The sequence below is a fragment of the Choloepus didactylus genome, chromosome 5 (assembly GCF_015220235.1).
Source record: "Choloepus didactylus isolate mChoDid1 chromosome 5, mChoDid1.pri, whole genome shotgun sequence".
Lineage (NCBI taxonomy): Eukaryota > Metazoa > Chordata > Mammalia > Pilosa > Megalonychidae > Choloepus > Choloepus didactylus.
The window spans coordinates 103,117,688-103,140,149 of record NC_051311.1 but is presented as its reverse complement, the minus strand read 5'-3'; the positions used below and the strand labels follow the sequence as shown (position 1 = coordinate 103,140,149).

Sequence of the window (22,462 nt, the reverse complement as noted above, 5' to 3'; positions counted from 1 at the left end):
CACAGTGATCCAAAGTTGCTAATCAAAAGGCATGATCAGCAATTGACTGTACCCACTTCTGATCTTCAGAAGTGGATTTTTGCATCCCTTTTTGTCACCAGCAAGTGAGCCAGGGGCCACATCCCACAGTGGCCTGCCGCGAGAGTGAGAGATGGGCGCCAGTGACTGCTGTGTGGAGAAAGCAATTTACTAGTCTTTAATGTAATTTACCAGCCTCTTCCTCCTGCTGTTCCATAGATGCTGTGCAGTGTTCTGCTCTGTTCTTGAGTTTGGAAATAGTTTTTTTTTTTCAGACAATTTCTAACTGTTTAATAGTTCTGCTGGGAGGACTGGATCGTGGACCTTCCTGTTCCACCATCTTCCCACAATCCCTCAGTCTAGAATGAAGACAGTTTTGATTGTTAGGACTGGGAGAGGGTTGTACTACTGCCGTTTGGTTGGAGAGGTCGGAGATGCTGCTAAACATCCCGTGTTCCCTGGGGAGCCCCCGACAACAAAGAATTATCTAACCCAAATGTTAATAGTGCTACTGTTGAGAAACCCTGGGCTAGCCCCAAAGGTGTAGGAAGCCCTGGATTTTAATTGTACCTACATTACTCAATAATCATCCAATATTAGGTTAGACTGCTTGATTTCTCTGAGCCTCACTTTCTTCTTTGTAGCCATAACATGAGCTAATAATTGTTAAAATGCATTATAAATTAAAGAGAAAAGGTCTGTACAAATTTGTGATAATATAATAAAGCAAATTTGAGTGTTATAATATTTAATTGATTAGCCAGAATACCTTGTTATCTTGAGTAATTCAGAATTTTCTGTATGCCATGTATATAAAAGAACAGTACATTTTTGTTATATATGTACATGCATGTTGCATACCTTTTATTACTGCTAGTTTCGTCTTTTGTTTGTCTACCCTTGAATAGTATTTAATTCTGCCCATTCCCAGAAAATGGGTATGGCCATTCTCTAATTTGCTTGGTGAGGTGCCTGTTACAGACCATGTGCATCTTACATGTAAACACACTAAAGGCTTTTTCATAAACAGTGATTAAATAGCAAAACTAGCTGATTACATTAAGTTTTCTAGAGCAAATGACTTTGTGGTGCACCTGGCCGATGAATACTTTATTGAGAGATAATTCCATGTCCTGTGGAAATCTGGATCTACATATGATCTAGAACACACCCAGAGATACTGTGGGAGACCATGGTGGGAAGGGAAGCTCATGGTGGTCCTGGAGTCAGGTTGAGGAGTGTGACCAGTTCTGGAGAGGACTTGAATTTGTTGACCTGATTTGAAAGCCCATCAGCTTCATAGGCTTTTACAGTGTGGCCATTGATGGTTCCATATCTTCTCATGCTGTTTGGTCTACTGTCTACATTTCCCAAAAGTATGGAGAAATAGTTAGCTACATAAAGTTAGACCTTTTAATGTTGAACATCAAAATCATTCCTGAAACTATTTAGGTCTTGTAGTCCTTTGTAAGAGTCAGAGGAAGAGTTCCTTTGAGGATAAAGGAATATCAGAAAGGGAGGCTGGCAGTTTCTGATCTTTTCTTTCTAAGTTGAGATCAGATTTAGTGTTTCATGATAAATCCCTGGAGGACTACAGTGGCTTCCCTTTGTGATGGGCATTTGCTTTCATTTATGTTTATATATGAATACCATCCACGCAGGCAGGCAGGCTATTAATTAAATGCATTTAGGTTACTTGCAGCCTCTTTCATTTGGAAACTCCTTTTCAAAAATCTGTCTAGTCTCCTTCCCTCCTGATACTTTATTCTATACACTTACGTGCTCACGTAAATCATGAAGCATTCAGAAAAATCCAGGTTCCTTTCTTTCACTCCTGATTAATGGTTTAACTATAGGGATAGATAGCTATTTGCAGAAGTTAGTGATAGGTTCAGAGAGAAATATGTATAGTTTATAAATGGTTTTCAAAAGCTCTGTGCATATGCAGCAGTGAGAAAGAATGAGGTCATCAACCATATGACAACATGGATGAACCTTGAGGACATAATGTTGAGTGAAATAAGTCAGATTCAGAAGGAGAGATATTGTATGATACCACTAATGTGAACTCTGTAAAAACGTAAAACAAGTGTCTTATATTGCAGCATATAGGGGACCTAGAGATAGACAGCAATTAGTGAAGGGGGAATGATAATCTATTAAGAACAGATAAATATTGAGGGTAATCTTGATACGTGAATGCTCAGGAATGACTAGGGTTCATTAATTTGCTTGGGTTATGGTAGGAGCATATTGGAAGCAATGTTTGTTATTTTAGGATATTTGTTTTTCTTATTCCTTTGTTTTATTTTGTTTGAAATGCTTTTTTAAAATTTTTTGATGAAGTTTTTTTAAAAAATAAAAGGCCTTATGAAAATAAACACTGAATATAATTAAATTTGTGACTTTGGAGAGTAATGTATTTAATATCATACTTAGCATTAAAACTATTTCAGTACATAGTCAATCAAAACTCTGACTTAGGGTTCTAAGGGTCCTGTCTGTTTTACCTTCAAAATATGTGTAGGATGAAGGAGATTAGCATTTGCCAGGAGAAGGAGAGAGGAGGGAATGGGGAGTGGCAGCTAAGAGGTATGGGATTTCTTTTTGGGGTTATGAAAATTTAATAGGTGATGGTGGTACTACCTTGTGAATTTACTAAAACCTACAAAATTGCATTCTTTAAAGTCGTGTATTTTATTATACGTGAATTATATTATATGAGAATTACACACATACACACACACACACACACACACACACACACACACAAAGTCAGAATACATATGGTATCCATTAATGTGGGACACTCCACCTTCATCTCTTGCCTGGAATACTGCTAGCCCCCCAAGTGGTGTTCCTCTTTTCTTACCTCCACTTCCAATCTCCGTGCAATATCCAGAATGATTGTTTAAGAAATAAAAGTTATTGCAAGTTATCTCCTTGCTTCAGTTTCTTTGATGGCTTCCCAAAGCACTGAAGATAAAAGTCAAGTTCCATTCTATGTTCTTCCGGGCCCTACACCTCTGGCTTTCCCCACTTCTCATTTCATGCCACTCTCCTGCCTCCCAAAAGCTGTAGTCATTTTGGCCTCTTTTTTGTTCCTCAGGCTTTCCATTGCTGTTTGTTCTGGGCTCTCATAGCAGGTCCGAATGCTGGGACTGCTTTTCCAAAGGCTCTTCCTATTCCTTGTTGGTTCTTCCTCCCCCATGGCTGGCTCCATCACATCCTTAAGGTCAGTCACATCATAAATGTCACCTTCCCTGAGCAACCTATTTAAATTCAAAGCAGCCTTATTTGTTTCCATCATAACTTTAATAATATGTTATTTTAGTTGTTGACTTTTGCCTCTTTAGCTAGAATGTAAATTCTCCAAAGGTAAGGACCTTGTCCTGTTCTCCTGTAGTTCTTCACATTTAGCTCAGTGAGTTGTTGCATTGTGGTTAAGGGTTTGGCTCTGGGAGGCAGATGGCCTGGTTTCCCTACTTATTGTCATTGTGACTTTGCTACCTGTGTTTCATCTTCTATAGCAAGGGGAATCTGTATACTTAAGAATTATTTGTTAAAAAAATTAATCTACAAGAAAAATAGACTCCTGGGGAGCATTTTTTTAATGACTCCTCTTTTATCATTCAAGGTTATTTTCTAGTTACTTTCCTTTTCTTGAATTTTACTTTTCACACCTTCTGTTGCCCCCCTTCTCATCCCTTCTGAGGCAAGCAGTTTGTATTTTAATTATCATTAAAAGAGGAAACAAAATCACAAAAGGATAACAGGCATGGTGCACAAAGCCAGTTGTAGCAGAACCTGTTGGTTGCTACACCCATTTGCCCACTTCTAGCTTCCTTAGTGTGATTTTGTTTAGGAGCCTGTCATGTGCTTCTGCAAAAATAACTCTACATCCAACTTCATTGATACCTTCTATTAGTCTAACCCAGGAGTCAGCAAACTGTAGAGGGTGAAATCTAACCCTCTACCTGTTTTTGTAGATGAAGTTGGAACACAGCCACAGTTCATTCACTTATGTATTGTCTATTCCTGCTACAATGATGGTGCTAAATAGCTTGCTGGGGACTAATCTAAGCTAATCATAGTGATATTTCCGTTGTTGGTGATTGGTTTAAGGGTGAGCACATGACCCTATCCTGGTTAATGAGAAGTGAGGGGAAGTTTCGTTGACTGTAAGAAACAGAAATTGAAATGATGCTCTATATTCTGTCTCTGGTTGTTGTCTTATCTAGAGGTGATACTTGGAATGCCTATAATCATCTTGTCCCCTGTCTAAGGACAACCAACCCTGATAGAAAGAAGACATAGACAGAATTTGGGTCCTAGAGGATGTCATTGAGTCAGTCAATTTTGAAAAATCCTCTACCTGATTTTTTGTGTTATATTATAAAATTCAGTTTTATATGATATATTTATATTTATATGAAAATGTTCATCTTCACTAGCTATTAGGGAGATACAAATCAAGAACACAATGAAATATCATCTCACACCAATAAGAATGGCTGCCATTAAACAAACAGGAAACTACAAATGCTGGGGAGGATGTGAAGAAATTGTAACTTATTCATTGCTGGTGGGACTGTATAATGGTACAGCCACTCTGGAAGACAGTTTGGTGGTTACTCAGAAAACTAGGTATCGAGTTACCCTACGATCCAGCAATTTCACTTCTCGGTATATACCCAGATCTGAAAGCAGTGACATGAACAGATGTTTGTGTACCGATGTTCATAGTGGACATTGCCAAGATGTCACAATTGCCAAGAGATGGAAACAATCCAAATGTCTTTCAGCAGATGAGTGGATAAACAGAATGTGGTGTATATACATGATGTAATACTCTGCAGCAGTAAGAAGGAATGATGTTGTGAAACCTATGACAACATGGATGAAGCTTGAAGACATAATGCTGAGTGAAATAAGCCAGATAGAAAAAGAGAAATATTGTATGTTACCACTAATGTGAAGTCTGTGAAAAATGTTAAGTGTCTTATAATGTAGAATATAGGGAACCTAGAGATAGAAACTAGTGAAGGGGGAATGATAATATAATATGTACAGATATGTTAATGAGGGTGATCTTAATGGTATGGGAATAGTCAGGTGTGACTATGGCTCATTAATGGGGTTATAAGTATCAGTGCACATTGAAGGTGAACATGTTCATAAATGGTTGTTTAAAGGCATGTAACTCACAGAGTAGCACCACAAACCTAAATAAGCGTTAGCATGATATACTTATAAGGTATATAAAAAAAATTCAGTTTCCTTGTTTAAGCTATTTGAGTAGGCATTTACTGTTATTTGCAGCCCAAGGTATTCTAATGGCTTGGGACTTAACATATTTAAGTTAAGAATGAATGAATGAATGATTAAATGATGTATGGGGCAGAAAGTGTAGCCCTGTCTCTTTTACTTCTGGTCAGGGAGGGGTTGATTTCTGCACTGACTCTTATGTATGTCTATAAAACCATGAATTCTTTTTAGTACCCACTGAAAAGTCGCCTTTTTCTTATCTATCTTTCCTCCCACCCAATTCCTGTGGCACCAATTAGCTTATTTATTTATTTTACTGTTTTAGCAGTGAAACTTGCCCCTCTCGCCACCATCACCCAACCTCAGTAACTGGGTAAATTCTTTAATTTTTCTACATCATAGAAATAGCTTTCCTTTTATAAGATGTCAGAGAACCCTAAAAAGGAAACTTCATATTTTAGATAATAGACAAGGATTGTTTAATCCACTCAATTTTTTGAAAGTATATGTGTCAGTGGGACTTTTGCTCAAGGATATACATTGTATTCATGCTTTGCCATATCATTTAAGCACCCAAAATGATTGATGAGGACATTAAACTAATTTGACAGCTTTTATCTGCAAATTTCAAAACACCTGATAAATAATTTTTTTTTTTTTTTTACTCATTTTCATGCCTTTTAATTAAAGAGAATGTTTTAAGCTTATCTTTGCAACTCTCTGTGTTTGGAAAAAAGCAAAGTTTGATGTGGTTTCCCTATTTTCCAAGTTGCATCTCCTTTCTAAGATTGTTCTCCTACTCTTCTCCCTCTTCATGTAGTGAAGGGATGTGATTGAAAGTTACCAAATTATAAACATTCATTGAACTTTTCTGCTACTAGGATCAAATTATACAAAGATATCAAATGAAACATAAGAGATTGAAATTTGGCCAGGAATACAAGATTTATAATAAGAAAGCCAATCTGAGGAATCATACAGTGGCATATATGAAAAAACTAAAAGGAATCAAAGAGAGATTTTGATTTGGGATAGATTCCATTGATGAGGGTATATAAAATGGGTTTGTAAGAAAATAATTTAACTGAATGATGTGTGTGTGTTGTGTGTGTGTCTGTAATGAGTAGGAGAAAGTTGTTTATAATAGAGGGAACAGATGAACACATGACATGTTTAGGGATTATTGATTAGACCAGCTTGGTTTAAGTGTAGGAATTGTGTAGAATACGGATTTTGAGAAGGCTTTGGGGGCTAGATTATGAGGATTTGAAATTATGGGCAAGTGGTTTGGACTTCGTTACAATCTTAAATCCCTGATTGTCTTTGGTAAAAGGGAATTAGAGGAGATAGTATAATTTTGATTTAATACAAAAATATGATTATTAAAATGAAAGATTTATCAGAGTCAGTGACTAGTTAGCTGTCCTACAAATATCTGTAAGATTCCTGGGAAGGAGAAGTTAGAATGAACCTGTGTGCTTCCTGGGTCATATTGAGAAACTTTAGTTCAGTCCAAGGAAGAATGTTTCAACAATTAGGGAATTTAAAAGTGATTTGGTTTTCTTATCTCCAGATGTATTCAAGGTTGTGTTTGTTGATAATCTTTCAGGGACATGGTAGATGGGATTTTCCTGTGAAGTGAACCAGTTAACCACTGACGATCTGAATGCTTATGTTGTACAAGATGTTGTGCTAGGCACTGGGGGCGATCCAGTGCACAGGACAACTGGGCAATTCTCCCACTACAGAGCTCATTGGGTGTCATGTTCCAGGATAACAGATTCAGTGATATTAAAGGAACTTGTTAATAAATCTTTTGGGTGGTAATGATGGACTTCACCCATTGAGTAATAAAATTGCATCGGCTCTGCCAGTTCATTAGCAACTTTGGCACCTGTTTCCCATCTTGTTTCCAAATGGCTTGGTAAGAGGAATATGGAGAAGCACTGCAGATGCATTTCCCAGTGCTGGTCTCTGTGTGAAATGCAATTTGTTGAGAATAATTGTGTGGGAGGGTGTAATTAGTTAATGCCCCTATTCTACATACAGTGTAATTTTGCCAAAGAAACACTCTTTCCTTCCTTCCTCTTCCCTTCTTGTTTTAGAAAATTCCGGATCAGAGTATGAAATATCTTGCCATTTAACCCTTTCTATAGTAATTACCGTAGTATCTCAGTGCATTAGTTTTCTATTACTTCTGTAACAAATTACCAAAACACCACCTGTTTATTAGCCCACAGTTCTGTAGGTCAGATGTCTAGCATGGCTTGTTCGGGTTCTCTGTTTAGGCTGAAATCATGGTGTTGGCCAGCTATATTCTCCTCATTTGAGGAGCTCAGGGGCCTCGTCCAAACTCATTCCTGTTTTTGACGGAATTCAGTTCCTTGAGGTTATATAGGACTAAAGCCCCCAATTTCTTGCTGGTTCTCAGCCAGGCTGCTGTCACCTTCTGGAGGCTGCCCGTGTTCGTTGTGATGTGGCACTGCATTTTCAAACCAGCAATAGTGCAATGAATTCTTCTTGTGCTTTGAATCTCTCTTACTTCCTCTTCTGCTACCACCCCGAGACATTCTCTGCTTTTAAGGGCTCACGTGATTACATTGGATCCATTCAGATAATCTCCTCTATTTTAAGGTCATTTGTGCCATATAATAAATCACAGGAGTGATATCTTATATTCCTAGGTTTTGCAGATTAGGGCAGCACATCTTTGGAGGGCCATTTTAGAAATTCTGACTGCCTTACGCAGTAAAGAGTCATGGAGTTTGAATTCTTTCATTTTTTTCTCATGAATTGAGGGCAGCAGTTGTGCTGATTTTGGTCCTTGTAGTTTTAATGATTCTAGCATTTTTAAGATGATAGAGGATCATGACCTTCTTTAATTAAAATTATTCTAGATAATGTTTTCAAGTCAATGTTGGATTTCCAAAATCTGAAATTTTGAAGTTATTTTGGAACAAAACATCAGTGAAGACATTAGACAAACTTCTTTTTTGGAATAATATAGTTCTGTCCCCAGAGTAGTATAAATAGGATGAATTTAACCTTTTCATTTAATATGATTATAAAATCTTTGCTGGGAAAGACAAAGGCTTGTATGAGGGCTTATGTAAAATTGGAACAGTGATTTTAACTATGTATGTAGATTAGGAAATAGTATAGGTCCAGTTTCTTTATTGTAAGCTTATGATAAATCTCCATCTGTTTGGCTTGTATTTAGTTCTGACTGAAGATTCTTGAGTTAAATATAGGATCACCAGATTTTTTGAAATTTATTTTTTAGGAGCTTTTTTTAAAATCAGCTTTCTTTTATAATGGCAGTTTGCTTCCCCTTCCTTCATCAGTGACGCTGTTTTTATTTAGAAATTGGAAAATGCACAGGAGGTAGTTCCCTTGCAGTATTTATTATCCCCTTTTTCAGCCAGGGTAATGTGCCCATTTAAAATGATCCTTTCCCAGATTCCTTTGAAGCTTGTGGCCATGGGCCAAGTTTTGGCATATGAGATGAAAACAGATATGTCAGGTAAGATTTCCAGAAAGGCTCCTTTAAAGAGATGGCACATGTTCTTTCCATATTTTCTTCTTTTGTCTTGCTGCCTGTTATGTGAATATAATGGCTGGAGCTTCAGCAGCCATTTTGAATTCCGAGGTTTCCTTGAGGATAGAAGCCCAGAGGGGTAAAGCAGAAAGACAGAAGGAGCATCATGACTTCGTGGAGCCTCCAAACAGCTTTAGATTGCTGTTTCTAGCTTACTTTTACCTTATGGAACAAACATTTGCATAATAGAGCTGGAGTAACTTTTCCCAACAATAATTCTGAAATTACTTTATAATCAGGAAATTCATCCAAGTGTTCTAAAAGTAAAAGAGCTTAAGTTCAAACTGAGAATTTTCAAACATTTCTGTCCACATATATGATGATAATATCACTGGAAACAAGACATTCTGGAGGTGAGAACCTAGTGTTACTGGAAGGAGAGATTGTGTGATGTACAAGACCAGACATCAGCCAGGGATTCAGGTGACTTAGAATGTTTGCCCTAGTTCTGTCACTGAACAGCTATTTAATAACCTGATGATTAAATAACAGGAGCGCTGTAGTTTCCTCAACTATAACATGAATTGTCATCATACTCCCAATCACCTAATGCAGTCACATGCCATGGTTTACTCTTGGCCAACTATGTGCCTGCCATTTTGCTAGTAGCTGGGAGTCTCACAGCACTTAATTGTGCTTTACCTGTAGCATGTATTGCCTTCTATGATGATACAACAGATACAAATATGATATATTTGTAAATAAATTTGTAAATAAATGCATATATTTATCTATCTATCTGTGATTAGATTAATAAGTCACTGCTGGTCAACTAATTTACTTACCAGATGAATGAATTTAATTTTTTATGGCAAACGTATCCTTTAGATTAAAGGAATAAGCACAATTTCCTTTGGCAAATACATTTCCAAGCTTTGTAGCCATAATTTGCTTTAAGGTTAAAGGTTTTATTCCAAGGAAATTATGTAAAATCTTTACAGTTAACAGTTGAATATCTTGGGGGAGTTTATTGCTTCTTCTTTGGTAAGACTGAAGAAACTAAAAAATAATAAGGGGCACAGACTGTATAGAATTAAAATTAAGTAAGACCTTTGACCCACCCACCTAGTTCTTTAAATTTGCCGTTTCTTCAGTGTGCTATTGTGGCTCCTGGAAAATAAATACTCTCTAACATCTTCTTTATCTTCCTGAGAAGAGTAACAGCTCAGTTCTTTGAATTCTTAGAAAACTAAAATTTTCTACATTTTTTCTTCACATGGCATCTCTTAAAGTACTACTTGGACTTAACTTTTCTCTTTTAATTTTATTCAAGACTGAATCAAAGTTCTTGGTACTTATAAATAATTTTGATCTCCCATAATAAGGATGTACTATTTCCCTTATATCTCAATGTTTGTTAATTTTATGATCCTTGGGATCTCAGTTTATAGAACAAGTTTCAGTCAGGGCATTCCACTTGAACCTTGAGGCAAAGGGGGCAAACCACAAACAATAACAGGCATCAGAAATGGTGGTTAGAGCTGTCATGTGAGGATTAAGTATGGGCTAAAAATGAAAATCAACTCTGGCTTGTCTACTTTCTTTTCAGTCACTTCTACGTAAGTGGTAGTAACGCTGACAGTGTCATGGCTTTTTAAACAAAATATGTACATGAGGATAAAAATATGTGCAAATCTTACTTTTAAAATGGGGCTTTCTATTCTTGTATGCTTATTTATAATTCTTCAGAACACTTTGATATGAAATAGCAGTCCATAGCCCATTGTACATCAGCATGCTCACTTGCTGCCAGCCAGTCTGTTTCAGGCTTTCCAGAATTCTGAGCCAAGATAGTCAAAAGCCAATGTGTGAGAATCTCCTATCTCTAAATTGGCACAAATTTTGTGCATGCATACTTTGCTCTCTTCTTTATAGCTAGACAGAAAGATTTTTGGAGCACAGAGCATATAGCCTGCATAATTTAAAAGAGAAATTAAGTCAGTGTTGATTAAAATTACATCTTTAAAAATATCTACAGTCTGGTGGTTCCATAATTATGAAACTCTCACAAAATAGATGATTGGTTAGCTCTCGTGTTCATTTGATTTTTATTTATGTATTTATTTATTTTGATTCATGCTGATCCTTTTTTTCTTTTTCTGGAGGCCACAAGTCTGAAATGAAGTTGTTATCATGGCTATGCTCCCTCTGAAACCTATAGGGAGAATCCTTCCTTGCTTCTTCTAGCATCTGGTATTTTTTTAAAAAATTTGTTGTAACATATATACAATTCAAAATTTCCCATTTTAAACCATATTCAAGTGTGCAGTTCAGTGGTTTTAATTGCATTCACAACATCCATTACCCCAACCTTTTTTTTATCACCTGTGCATCCCTTAAGCAATAATTTCCCTTCATCACCCCTTCTCCCCAGCCCCAGCAACTTGCTGTCTGTCTTTATGAATTTTCTTATTTTAGGAATATCATATATGTGAGCTCAGATAATATTTATCCTTTTGTGTCTGACTTATTTTACTCAACATGATCCACATTGTAGCATGTATTAGAACTTCATTCCTTTTCATGCATGAATGATACTCAATTTTGTGTTTATATCACATTTTATTTATCCATTTATCTGTTTATGGACACTTGGATTATTCCCACTTTTTGGCTATTGTGCATAGTGATGCTATAAACATTGGTGTATAAATATCTGTTTGAGTCCCTGCTTTCAGTTCATTTGGGTATACACCAAGAAGTGGAATTGCTAGGTCGTATGGTATTTCTGTGTTCAACTTTCTGAGGAACTGCTAAACTGATTTCCACCATTTTACAATGACACTAACAATATATAAGTATTCCATTTTCTCCACATCCTCACCAATACTCGTTTTCTGTTTTTTTTTTTTTAATAATAGCCATTTTAATTGGTGTAAAGTGGAATCTCATTGTGGTTTTGATTTGCATTTTCCTGATGACTAATGATGTTGAACATCTTTTCATGTGCTTATTGGCCATTTGTATAGTCAATACAAATGGCCATATAAATATTTCTTTTGGAGAAATATCTATTCAAGTCCTTTGCCTACTTTTTAATCGGCTTATTTGTCTTTTGTTGAGTTGTAGCAGTTCTTTATTTAGTCTGGATATTAAATCATTATCACATGTACGGTTAGAAGTTACTCCTCTTCTGTAGGTTGTCTTTTCACTTTCTTGATAGTGTCACTTGGGCTACAAAGTTTTAAAATTTTGATGAAGCCCAATTGATTTATTTTTTCTTTGGTTCATATGTTTGGTGTCATATGTTTTGAGAGTGTTATGGCTTAGCTCTATTTTTAGCTCCCCGATCTATTTAGAGTTAATTTTTAATATGATGTGAGGTAGAGGGCCAACTTCATTCTTTGCAAGTGGGTATCCAGTTTTTCCAGCATCATTTGTTAAAGAGGCCATTCTTTTCCCAATTAATGCACTTGACACCCTTGCCAAAAGTCACTTGGTCATTGATGTATGGATTTATTTCTTCACTCTGAATTCTAGTCCTTTGGTCAGTATGTCTGCCTTTATACCAGTATCATACTGTTTTGGTTACTGTGGCTTTTTGGAAAGTTATGAAATTGGGAAGTATGAGACTTCCATCTTTGTTCTTCATTTGCAATATTGATTTGCCTATTTGTGTCTGTTGCTATTCTATATGAATTTGAGAGATCGACTTTTTCATTTCTTTGAAAATGGCTGCTGGGATTTTGATAGGTATTGTGTTGAATCTTTAAATTGCTTTTGGTGTTATTGACATTTTAATAACATTGTCTTCCCATTCATAAACATGGGGTATTTTGCCATTTATTTGGGTCTTTTAGCATTTCTGAGCTAGATTATAGAGGAGGATGTGAGAGAACACTGAGAAGGGATCATGACAATATATTATTTCTTTGTGTTTCCCACAAAAAAAAGATATCCAGAAGTATTGTGAGGAATGAATAAGGCAAATAGGCTTTAGAATTCCCAGCCAGTATGCTTCATACTTTTTGTCTTAGTTCATCGCTAGGTACAGAGAAGTATATTTCATGAAGACATAAATGTTTATTTTTCTTATTTAAGTGACCAGGTGGTATATTACTTTAAAAAATCTGAATTAGGAGAAAGCTGTAAAAAGAAAGCCATCGTTATATGTATTTTCTGAGTTTTCTAGAGTAAATATTTATTATTTACATAATAAAAACTTAAAATATGATTTATGATGTCTGAATTTTAAAAATAAATGTACTCAGAAAAATGACATTTTCATAGTGGTTATTTATGGTTGATGGGATTATGACAGACATTTATTATCTTTATGCACTTCCATCTTTTCTAAACTTTTTATACTGAACCAGTATTGGTTTGTAACCAGAAAAGAAAGCATTAAGTATTTTAAAAACCAGTATTTGAGGTAAACAAAGCTGGGTATTTTGGCGGCTTATGTTAGAAAATTAAATATTTTGGAGCAGAGAACTTGGGAAAAATGATTTTTGATTTTACTTGGGGTCAGTGATTCCCCAGGAGACAGGGTGGGAAGATGGTATTGAGGGCCCAGAGAGATATGGGAGGGACTGGGTGAAGGGAGGAATTACTGGCCAAATAAAATTATGCTTTCTGTGAAGTCAAAAGAGGGATAGTGGGTGTCAGTTTTGATTTTGATTTCAGCAGATGAGATTTTAAGATTTGTCATTAGCTCTCATGATCTAATGGGTAAGTATAATGTTCATGAGGACATGATTGGGAGTTAGGCAGACTTAGGTTCTAATCCCAGCTCTGCTACAGAAATTGAGACATTGAGAATTGATTTTAATCTTGGCCTGTTTTCTTACCTGAAAAACTCTGCCTTAAAAGACAGGGAAAACCCTACACACTACATTTGTCTTGGGCAGACCTTCCTGATAGGAGAGCTGAAGTTCAGAAAAATCTGTCTTATAAACAGTTAATTACAAAGTCAGGAAACAGACATCTTAGGCAATAAATCTCAGAGTTAACATTTTAAAATATTAAAATATACAGTGTGCAACAAGAGTACAAGACAAAGAAACAGGAAATTGTGGCTCATCCAAAGGAAGAGGATAAAAATCTATAAAACACCAGTAAAGAAGATGAGAATGTGGACATACTGAACAAAGCCTTTAAAAAAAATGATCTGAAAAATGCTCAAGGAGATGAAGGAAAATACAGAGAAAGAACTAAAGGATATCAGGAAAACAATGAATGAGCAATATGAGGATCTTAGTAAAGAGATAGAAATGTTAAAAAGGAACTACTTGAGGTGAAGATCACAAATAAATGAAAAATGCTCAGGAAGATTTCAAGAGCAGATTGGAGCTGGCAGAAGAAAGAATCACTAAATTCAAAGACAGGACACTTGAAGTGAGTCAGGCTGAGAAGCAGAAATAAAAAAGAATTATTAACCATAAAAATAGGCTAAGACACCTCTGGGACACCATCAAGTGCACCAGTATGTGCATTATAGGAGACCAAGAAGGAGGAGAAAGAGAGAAATGGGAAGAAGGAATATTTAAAGAAATAATTGCAGAGAACTATCCAAGCTTAGCAAAAGACAAGAACGTGCTTATCCAGGAAGCCCAGAGTTGAACATGTATGTCCAATAAGCCCACATAGAGTAAACATCAAGAAAAATACACCCCATCATATATTGATCACACTATTGAATGCAAAGGATGAGGAGAGAGTACTGAAAGCTGCAGGAGAAAAGACGTGTGTTACATACAAGGGAGTCCCAGTTAGATTGAGAGCTGATTTCTTATTAGAAACCATGGAAGCAAGAAGGCAGTGGGTTGAAATAAAGTGCTGAAAGAAAACAATGACCAGCCAAAATTTTATGTCTAGAAAGAATTTCTTTCAAAAATAAGAGAGAGATTAAGCCATTCTCAGATAAACAAAAGCTAGGGAGTTCCTCACTAGTAGACCTGTCCTACAAGTGAATCAGTGCTAAAGGGACTTCTTCAGACTGAAAGGAAAGGACACCAGACAGTGGTTCAAAACAGCATAAAGAAATAAATATTTGCAGTAAAGTTAACCACTGGGGTAATTTTAGATGCCAGTATATTGTAGTGTATTGTTTGGTATGTAACTCAGCTTCTTCCTGTGAGTGCTGAAATACAAATGCATAAAAGTAATGATGAATCTATTGTTTTGGACATGTAATGAACAAAGATATAAGTGGTAACAATTACAAAAAAAAAAAAAAAGGTTGGGGGATAGAGGTGTATTTGTTAAGCAGATGTGCATGCTATTGAAGTTAAGTTGGTATCAAACCAAATATGATTGTTATGTATTTGGGATGTTAAATTTTAACCTCATGGTAACCACAAGAAAACCAGATGAAAAATATATCCATCTAGAAGTGAGAAGGCACTCAATGTGGTACAGTACACACACAAAATAAATATAAAGTAGGCAGTAAGGGAAATGAAGGACAAAAAAGGTAGAAGACTCACAGAGGCTAAATAGCAAAATGGTAGAAGAAAGTCTTGTACTATCAGTAGTGACTTTAAATGTAAATGGAATAAACTCTCCAGGCCAAAGGCAGAGATTGTCAGAATGGATAAAAAAGTGTGATCCAACTGTATGTTGTCTGCAAGAGACTCACCTTAAATTAAAAAATAGCAGTAGGTTGAAAAGAAAGGATGGAAAAAATATATAGGTAGTATCCAAAAGAGAGCTGGGGTAGCTATATTGATATCAGATAAAATAGACTTTAGTCAAAAATAGTTACAAGGGACAAAGATGGTCATTATATACTGATAAAGGGTACAATTCAACAAGGAGATGTAAGTTATAAATATATATGCACCTAATAGCAGAATGTAAAAATATATGATACGAATACAGATTTGAAGGAAAAATTGATGGTCCTATATTAATAGTAGGAGACTTTAATACACCCTTCTTAATAATGGATAGAACATCTAGTTAGAAGATCAATTCGGAAATAAAAGACTTGAATGATACTATAAATCAAATAGATCTAAAAGACATATATGGAATATCTCATCCAGCAAAAACAGAATATATATTATTCTTGAATACACATGGATCATTCTCCAGGAATAGACCATATGTTAGATCATTTAGTCTCAATAAATTCAAAAATACTGAAATTAGGCAGTTTATTTTCTCTGGCCACAATGGAATGAAGCTAGAAATGAAGAACAGATGGAGAAATGGAAAATTTACAAATATGTGGAAATTAAACAACTAAATAAACAACTAATTGGTTGAAGAGTATATCACAAGGGAACTTAGGAATACCTTGACATGAATGAAAATGAAAATACAACGTAGCAAAACTTAGGGATGCAGTGTAGGCAATGCGGAGAGGGAAATTTATAGGTCTAAATGCTTACATTAAAAAAGAAGAAAGACTTCAAATCAGAGACCTATCCTCAAAACTGGAAAGACTAGAAAAAGAGAAGCGAACTAAGCCCAAATTGAGCAGAAGGAAGGAAATAGAGAAGATTAGAGTGGAGATAAATGAAATAGAAAACACAAAAAACAATAGAACCAACAACACCAAAATTGGGTCTTTAACAGAGCAATAAGTTGAGAAACCTTTGGGTAGACTTCAAAGGAAAAAGGAGAGAGAGTACGAATAATGAAAATCAGAAATGAAAAGCTGGGCATTACTACTGACCCTGCTGAAATAAAAAGGACTATAAGGACACCATGAACAGCTGTATACCAGTAAATTAGATAACTTAGATGAAATGGACAAATTCTTAGAAACACACAAACTACCTACATTGACTCAAGAAGAAATAGAAGATCTCAACAAACCAGTAACTAGTAATGAGATTGAGTCAGTAATCACAAACCTCCGAACAAACAAAAGCCCAGGACCAGATGGCTTCACAGAATAATTCTACCAGACATCCCAAGAAGACTTAACTCCAATTCTGCTCAAATTCTTCCAAAAAATTGAAGAGGAGGGAAAATGCTTCCTAATTCACTTTGCAAGGCCAACATCACCCACATACCAAAGCCAGACAAAGATACAAAAAGCAAGAAAACCACAGACCAATATCTCTTACGAATATAGATGTAAAAATCCTCAACAAGATACTAGCAAAACAAATAGAACAGCAAATTAAAAGAATTCTATGCCATGTTCAAGTGGGATTTATCCCTAGTATGCAAGGTTGGTTCAGCATAAGAAAGACAATTGATGTAATTCATCACATTAACAAAATGAAGGGAAAACAAACAAACAAACACATGATCATCTCAATTGTTGCTAAAAAGGCAGTTGACAATATCCAGCACCCCTTCTTGATAAAAAACAGAACACTAGGAAGAGAAGGAAACTTCTTCAATGCAATAAAGGGCATATATGAAAAGTTCACAACTAATATCCTACTTAACGGTGAAAGACTGAAAGCTTTCCCTTTAAGTTCAAGAACAAAGCAAGGATGCCCACTGTCACCACTGTTATTCATCATTGTACTGGAGTTCAAGCCAGAGAAATTAGGCTACAAACAGAAATAAAAAACATTCAAATTGGAAAGGAAGAAATAAAACGTTCTCTGTTTGCTGATGATATGCTTCTATATACAGAAAATGCTGAAAAAAGAAAAAAAAAAAAAACAAAACCTCAAGAAAGCTCTTAGAGCTAATAAATAAATTCAGCAAAGTGGTAGGATACAAGTTCAACACTCCAGAACCAGTAGTGTCTCTATACCCAAGTAATGAGCTATTTGGAAGAAGAAATCAAGAAAAAAATTCCATTCACGATAGTGACTAAAAGAATCAAATATGTAGAAATAAATCTAACCTAGGTTGTAAAGGTTGTAAAAAAAAACACAGAAAACTACAAAACATTGCTAAAAGAAATCAAAGATCCAAATAAATGGAAGAACATTCTGTGTTCAAGGATTGGAAGACTATTATTAAGATGTCAATACCACCAAAATCAATTTATAGATTCAGTGCAATCCAATCCAAACTTCAAGAACTTTCTTTGCAGAAATGGAAAAGCTAATCATCAAATTTATGTGGAATGGTAAGGGGCCCCATGTAGTTAAAACTATCTAGAAGAAGAAGAACAAAGTTGGAACACTCAAGACTTTCCGGTCTTAAACTTATTACAAAGCTTCAGTATTGTCTTGCGTACTGGCACAAGGGCAGACTTATAGACCAATGAACTAGAATAGAGAGCTCAGAAATCCACCCTCACATTTATGGCCAACGATTTTGACAAGGGGCAAAGACCTCTCAATTGGGAAAAGCAGTCTCTTTAACAAATGGTGTGGGAGAACTGGGTCTCCATTTGCAAAAGAGGAAGAAGGAGGATGAGGAGGAGGAGGAGGAGACCTACTTCTCATCATATACAAAAATCAACTCAAAATGGATCAAAAATCTAAGTATAAGTGCTAGAACTATCAAACTGCTAGAAGAAATCACAGGGAAGCATCTTGAGGTCTTTGTGTTAGGCAATGGTTTCTTAAACCTTATATCCAAAGCACAAGCAGCAAAAGAAAAAATAGATAAATGGGACTTCATCAAAATTAAAAACATTTGCACCTCAAAGGACTTTATCATGAAAGCAATATGACATCCTACATAAGTGAAGAAAATATTTGGAAACCACATATCTGATAAAGGTTAATATCCAGAATATATAAAGAAATCTTTCAACTTAACAACAAAAAGGCAAACAATCTGATCAAAAATGGACAAAAGACTTGGATAGTCATCTCTCCAAAGAAGGTATACAAATGGTCAGAAAGCACATGAAAAGATGTTCAAAATCATTAGCCATTAGGGAAATGCAAATCAAAACCACAGTGATCAAACTGAAAAAAACCGGTTAGAATGGCTGCTAGTAAAAAAATTGGAAAACAACTAATGTTAGAGAGGATGTGGAGAAAGAGGAACACTCATTTGTTGCTGGTGCCAATGCAGAATGGTGCAGCCACTGTGGAAGGTATTTTGGCAGTTCCTCAGAAAGCTAAGTATAGAACTATCATATGACCTAGAAATCCCACTACTTGATGTATAACCCAGTATAATTGAAAGCAGGGACTTGAACAGATATTTGCACACTGATGTTTTCATAGCAGCATTATTCAGAATTGCCAAAAGACTGAAGCAACCTTAAGTGTCCATCAACAGATGAATGGGTAAATAAAACACGGTATGTACATAAAATGGAATACTATTCAGCTGTTAAAAGGAATGAATTCCTGATACATGTGACTGCATGGATGAATCTTGAAGATATCACATTGAGTGAAATAAACTAGACTAAAAGGACAAATATTGATCTCATTGATTTGAATCTATTGGAATAAGTAAACTCATAGAGTCAGAATCTAGAATATAGGTTACCAGGGGTCGGGGTAGAGATCGGGAATGGTATATTAAGGCCTAAAATGTATAGGATTCCCATTTGAAATGAGGGAAATGTTTTTGTAATGGATGCTGATGATGGTAGCACAACATTGTGAATGCAGTTTACAGCGCTGAAATATATATCTGTGATTAAAAGGGGGAAATGTTAGAATGTATATATGGTAACAATACAAATTTTAAAAAATCCATGGAACTGCAGTATACAGTAAATCCTAAGTTAAACCATGCATGTTTATTATGTTATTAGTACAATTACAAGAATGTGTTATCTTTGATTGCAAAAAATTTTCCACAGCAATGCAAGGTGTTAGTGGTGGGGTGGTGTATGGGTATCTGGTATTTTATGTATGATTTTTCTGTGTACCCACAACTTTTCTTTTAAATTTAAAAAATCTGCCTTATAGAGTTGTACACAGCATTGAGATATTTGTAAAGAACTTAGAAAAATAACTGGTATATGTTAATCAGTAATATGTAGCAGCTGTCTTTAACACTGCCACCATCATCTGCCTTTTCTGGTAGTTGAGACATACATGATTATGAGTTGATTTTATAGGATTACCAGAAATCTCAGGTATCTGTAAGTACCCCTGGTTACATGTGACAGCCAGTCACCTTACAGCAGTTTAAACTTAAAAACAATATTTTTTGGGTGTATTTCTGTGATAATTCACAGAATTGATTGAAATACAAGACAGCCCTGGGGACCTCAGGCATTTGAGCACTGTTATAACTTCTATTCCTTTTTTGTCTTTGCGTCTCTTGATGGTTTCTTCTGTATGGGGTGTGGGAGTGGTTAGAAGAGGGCACATCTGCGTATGATTGCAACCTTACCTGATCTTAACCAGCAATCTTTGAGGAAAAAGAATCTATTCTTTCCTCTGTAGTATATATAGAAAATCTAGTATATAGAAATTCTAGCAAAGGATTTTCATTTAGGTCATAATTATGGCAGGTGAATGAGGATATAATTGATGCAGTTGGAATTTAGGTCTATATTTTATTAATTTTTGTTCTATTTTTTGTTTTTCTGTTTCCCTTGTCTTCTCTTGGATTATTGGGATATTTTTAGTGTTTCACTTTATCTATTGTCTTTTTGGGTATATATATCTTTTTAGTGGTTGTTCTTGGTTTATAATATACATATTAATTTTTCAAAGTCTACTTAGTGTTAATATTTTACTGCTTCAAGTGAAATGTAGAAAGTCTTACAGCTATAGAGTTCCTTCTATCCCTCTCCCCTTTATGCTGTAGTTACTACGTGAATTACACCTATAAACATTGAACTCCCCCCCCAAGACAATGATATAACTTTTGTCTTCAGTAGTCGTACATATTTTACAGGATTTAAAAGGAAGAAAATAGTCTGTTATATTTGCCCAAAATAGTTACCATTTCTGTTGCTCCTTCCTCATTCCTGAAGTTCCCCATTTCCCTCTTGTGCCATTAACCTTCGGCTTGAAGAATTACCTTTGGCATTTCTTTTGGACAGATCTGATGATGATAATTCTCTAAGTTTTCCTTCAACTGAGGAGATCCTTATTTCACCTTTATTCCTAAAGGAAATTTTCACTGGCTATAGAATTTGAGGTGGGCAGTTATTTTCTTTCAGCACTTTGAAAATGTTATTCCACTGTCTTCTGGTAGTCATCATTTCTGATGAGAAATTTTCAGTCATTCAAATGGTTGTTCCCGGTATGTAATGTGCCCTTTTTTTCTCTGGCTGCTTTCAAAAAAAGTTTTCTTTTATCTTTGGTTTTCAGCACTTGTTTGTATTATTAATAAGTGTGGTTTTCTTTGAGTAACCCTATTTGTGGTTCACTAAGCTCCTTTAGGTAGGTCTTTAAAGGTCTTACCCCAAATTTGGGAAGTTTTCAAACATTTTTTTCTGTATAAGTTTCTTCCTTTTCTCTTTCAGGGATACCAGATATAGAAGTGTTAAAATTTGTTATGTTGCCCCCACAGATCCCTGATGATCTGTTTGTTTTATTTCAAGTATTTTTCTTTTTTTCTTTGTGTTTAAGTTCACTGACACTTTCTTCTTTATTTCCATTCTATTATTGAATCCATCCAGTAAATTTTTATTTCAGATATTTTATTTTTCTGTTTTAAATTTTCTGTATGGTTCTTTTTCATAGTTTCTATATCTCTGATGAGGACAGCTATCTTTCCATTCATTTTGAGAGCAGCTGCTTTAAATTCTTGGTTTGATATTCTAGTATCTGTGACATTTTGGGTTGTCACATGTTGATGATCTTTTCTCTTGAGTTTTGGTGAGATTTTTTTCTGGTTCCTCGTATGTCAAGTAATTTGGGATTATATTCTGTAAATTTTATGTATGATGTTTTAAGACTCTTTGTCCTTTTAAAATTGTCTGTAGAATGTTGGCTTTTTTGTGTGTGTTTCTTTGTTGCAATAGGCAGTCAGCCTGGCTAGGTTCAGTCTATAAATTCTTTTCCATCTTCTGTGTACAGTGGTTCCAGTGTTGTGGAATGAGTTCCTATATGGTGTGTAGTAGGAACACAGGCTTAGGCTCACAGAGATTCTCAACGAATGACCACTTTATTACTTACACAGCACAAAGGGTTCAAAAGAGCAGTGGAAGAGATCCCATTTTGTCAGGTCCCTGGGGAGGCCAGCTGCTTGAGTCAGAGTGGGATGGTGGCTCCCATGCCCTGCTTTATTTGGAGATGAGAGACTCCTGTGCTGCCCAAGGACTGCATGTGTATACACCCCAGGGGCAGGGGGCTCTGCCACTGGGAGTCCCTGCCCTGATAATCAGCTGGAACGGCTTGTTCCCATTTTTGGATGGTACTGTCAGGCCATTCCTTTAGACCTAAGGTTTCCCCCAGGCTGTATGGAAACATATTGAAATATCTTCACACAAAGAAAAGGAAGTGGGGCTCAGTGAGGGCTGGGAGATGGCTGCTGAGTTTGCTTTGTTCTTGAGGGGAGAGATGGGGGGGTTGGGAGTGGTCTGTCATAGGCTTGAACTACTCAAGGGTAAATCTGTGACTTGGGCGTGGTTTTCTCTTTTCTGTTTTTCCTTTTCTTTCTTTCTTTTTTTTTTTTAACACTTTTTTATTGTGAAACATAACATATACAGAAAAGTGATAAATTTCAAAGTGTGATTTAACAAGTTGTTATAGAGCAAATTTCTCAGAATGTTATGGGTTACAGTTCCACCATTTCAGTCATTTCCTTCTAGCTTTTCTAATACTCTAGAGACTAAAAAAT

The 22,462-nt window shown here is 35.7% G+C and overlaps 1 protein-coding gene across 6 annotated transcripts in view; it reads left to right on the top strand.

The window, feature by feature from the left end:
* Positions 1 to 22,462, top strand: part of ELAPOR2 (endosome-lysosome associated apoptosis and autophagy regulator family member 2) — a 225,067-nt gene that overhangs the window by 74,606 nt on the left and 127,999 nt on the right. For 3 of the 6 annotated variants that reach the window (XR_005217011.1, XM_037836549.1, XM_037836547.1), the window contains exon 2: positions 3,128 to 3,253. The exons of the other annotated variants lie outside the window; for them this stretch is intronic. Coding sequence is in view for 2 of the 3 variants with exons in the window: in XM_037836549.1 (XP_037692477.1) it covers positions 3,128 to 3,253 (126 nt within the window). In the remaining variant the exon portion in view is untranslated. The remainder of the gene's footprint in view (positions 1 to 3,127; positions 3,254 to 22,462) is intronic. 6 annotated transcript variants of the gene reach the window in all.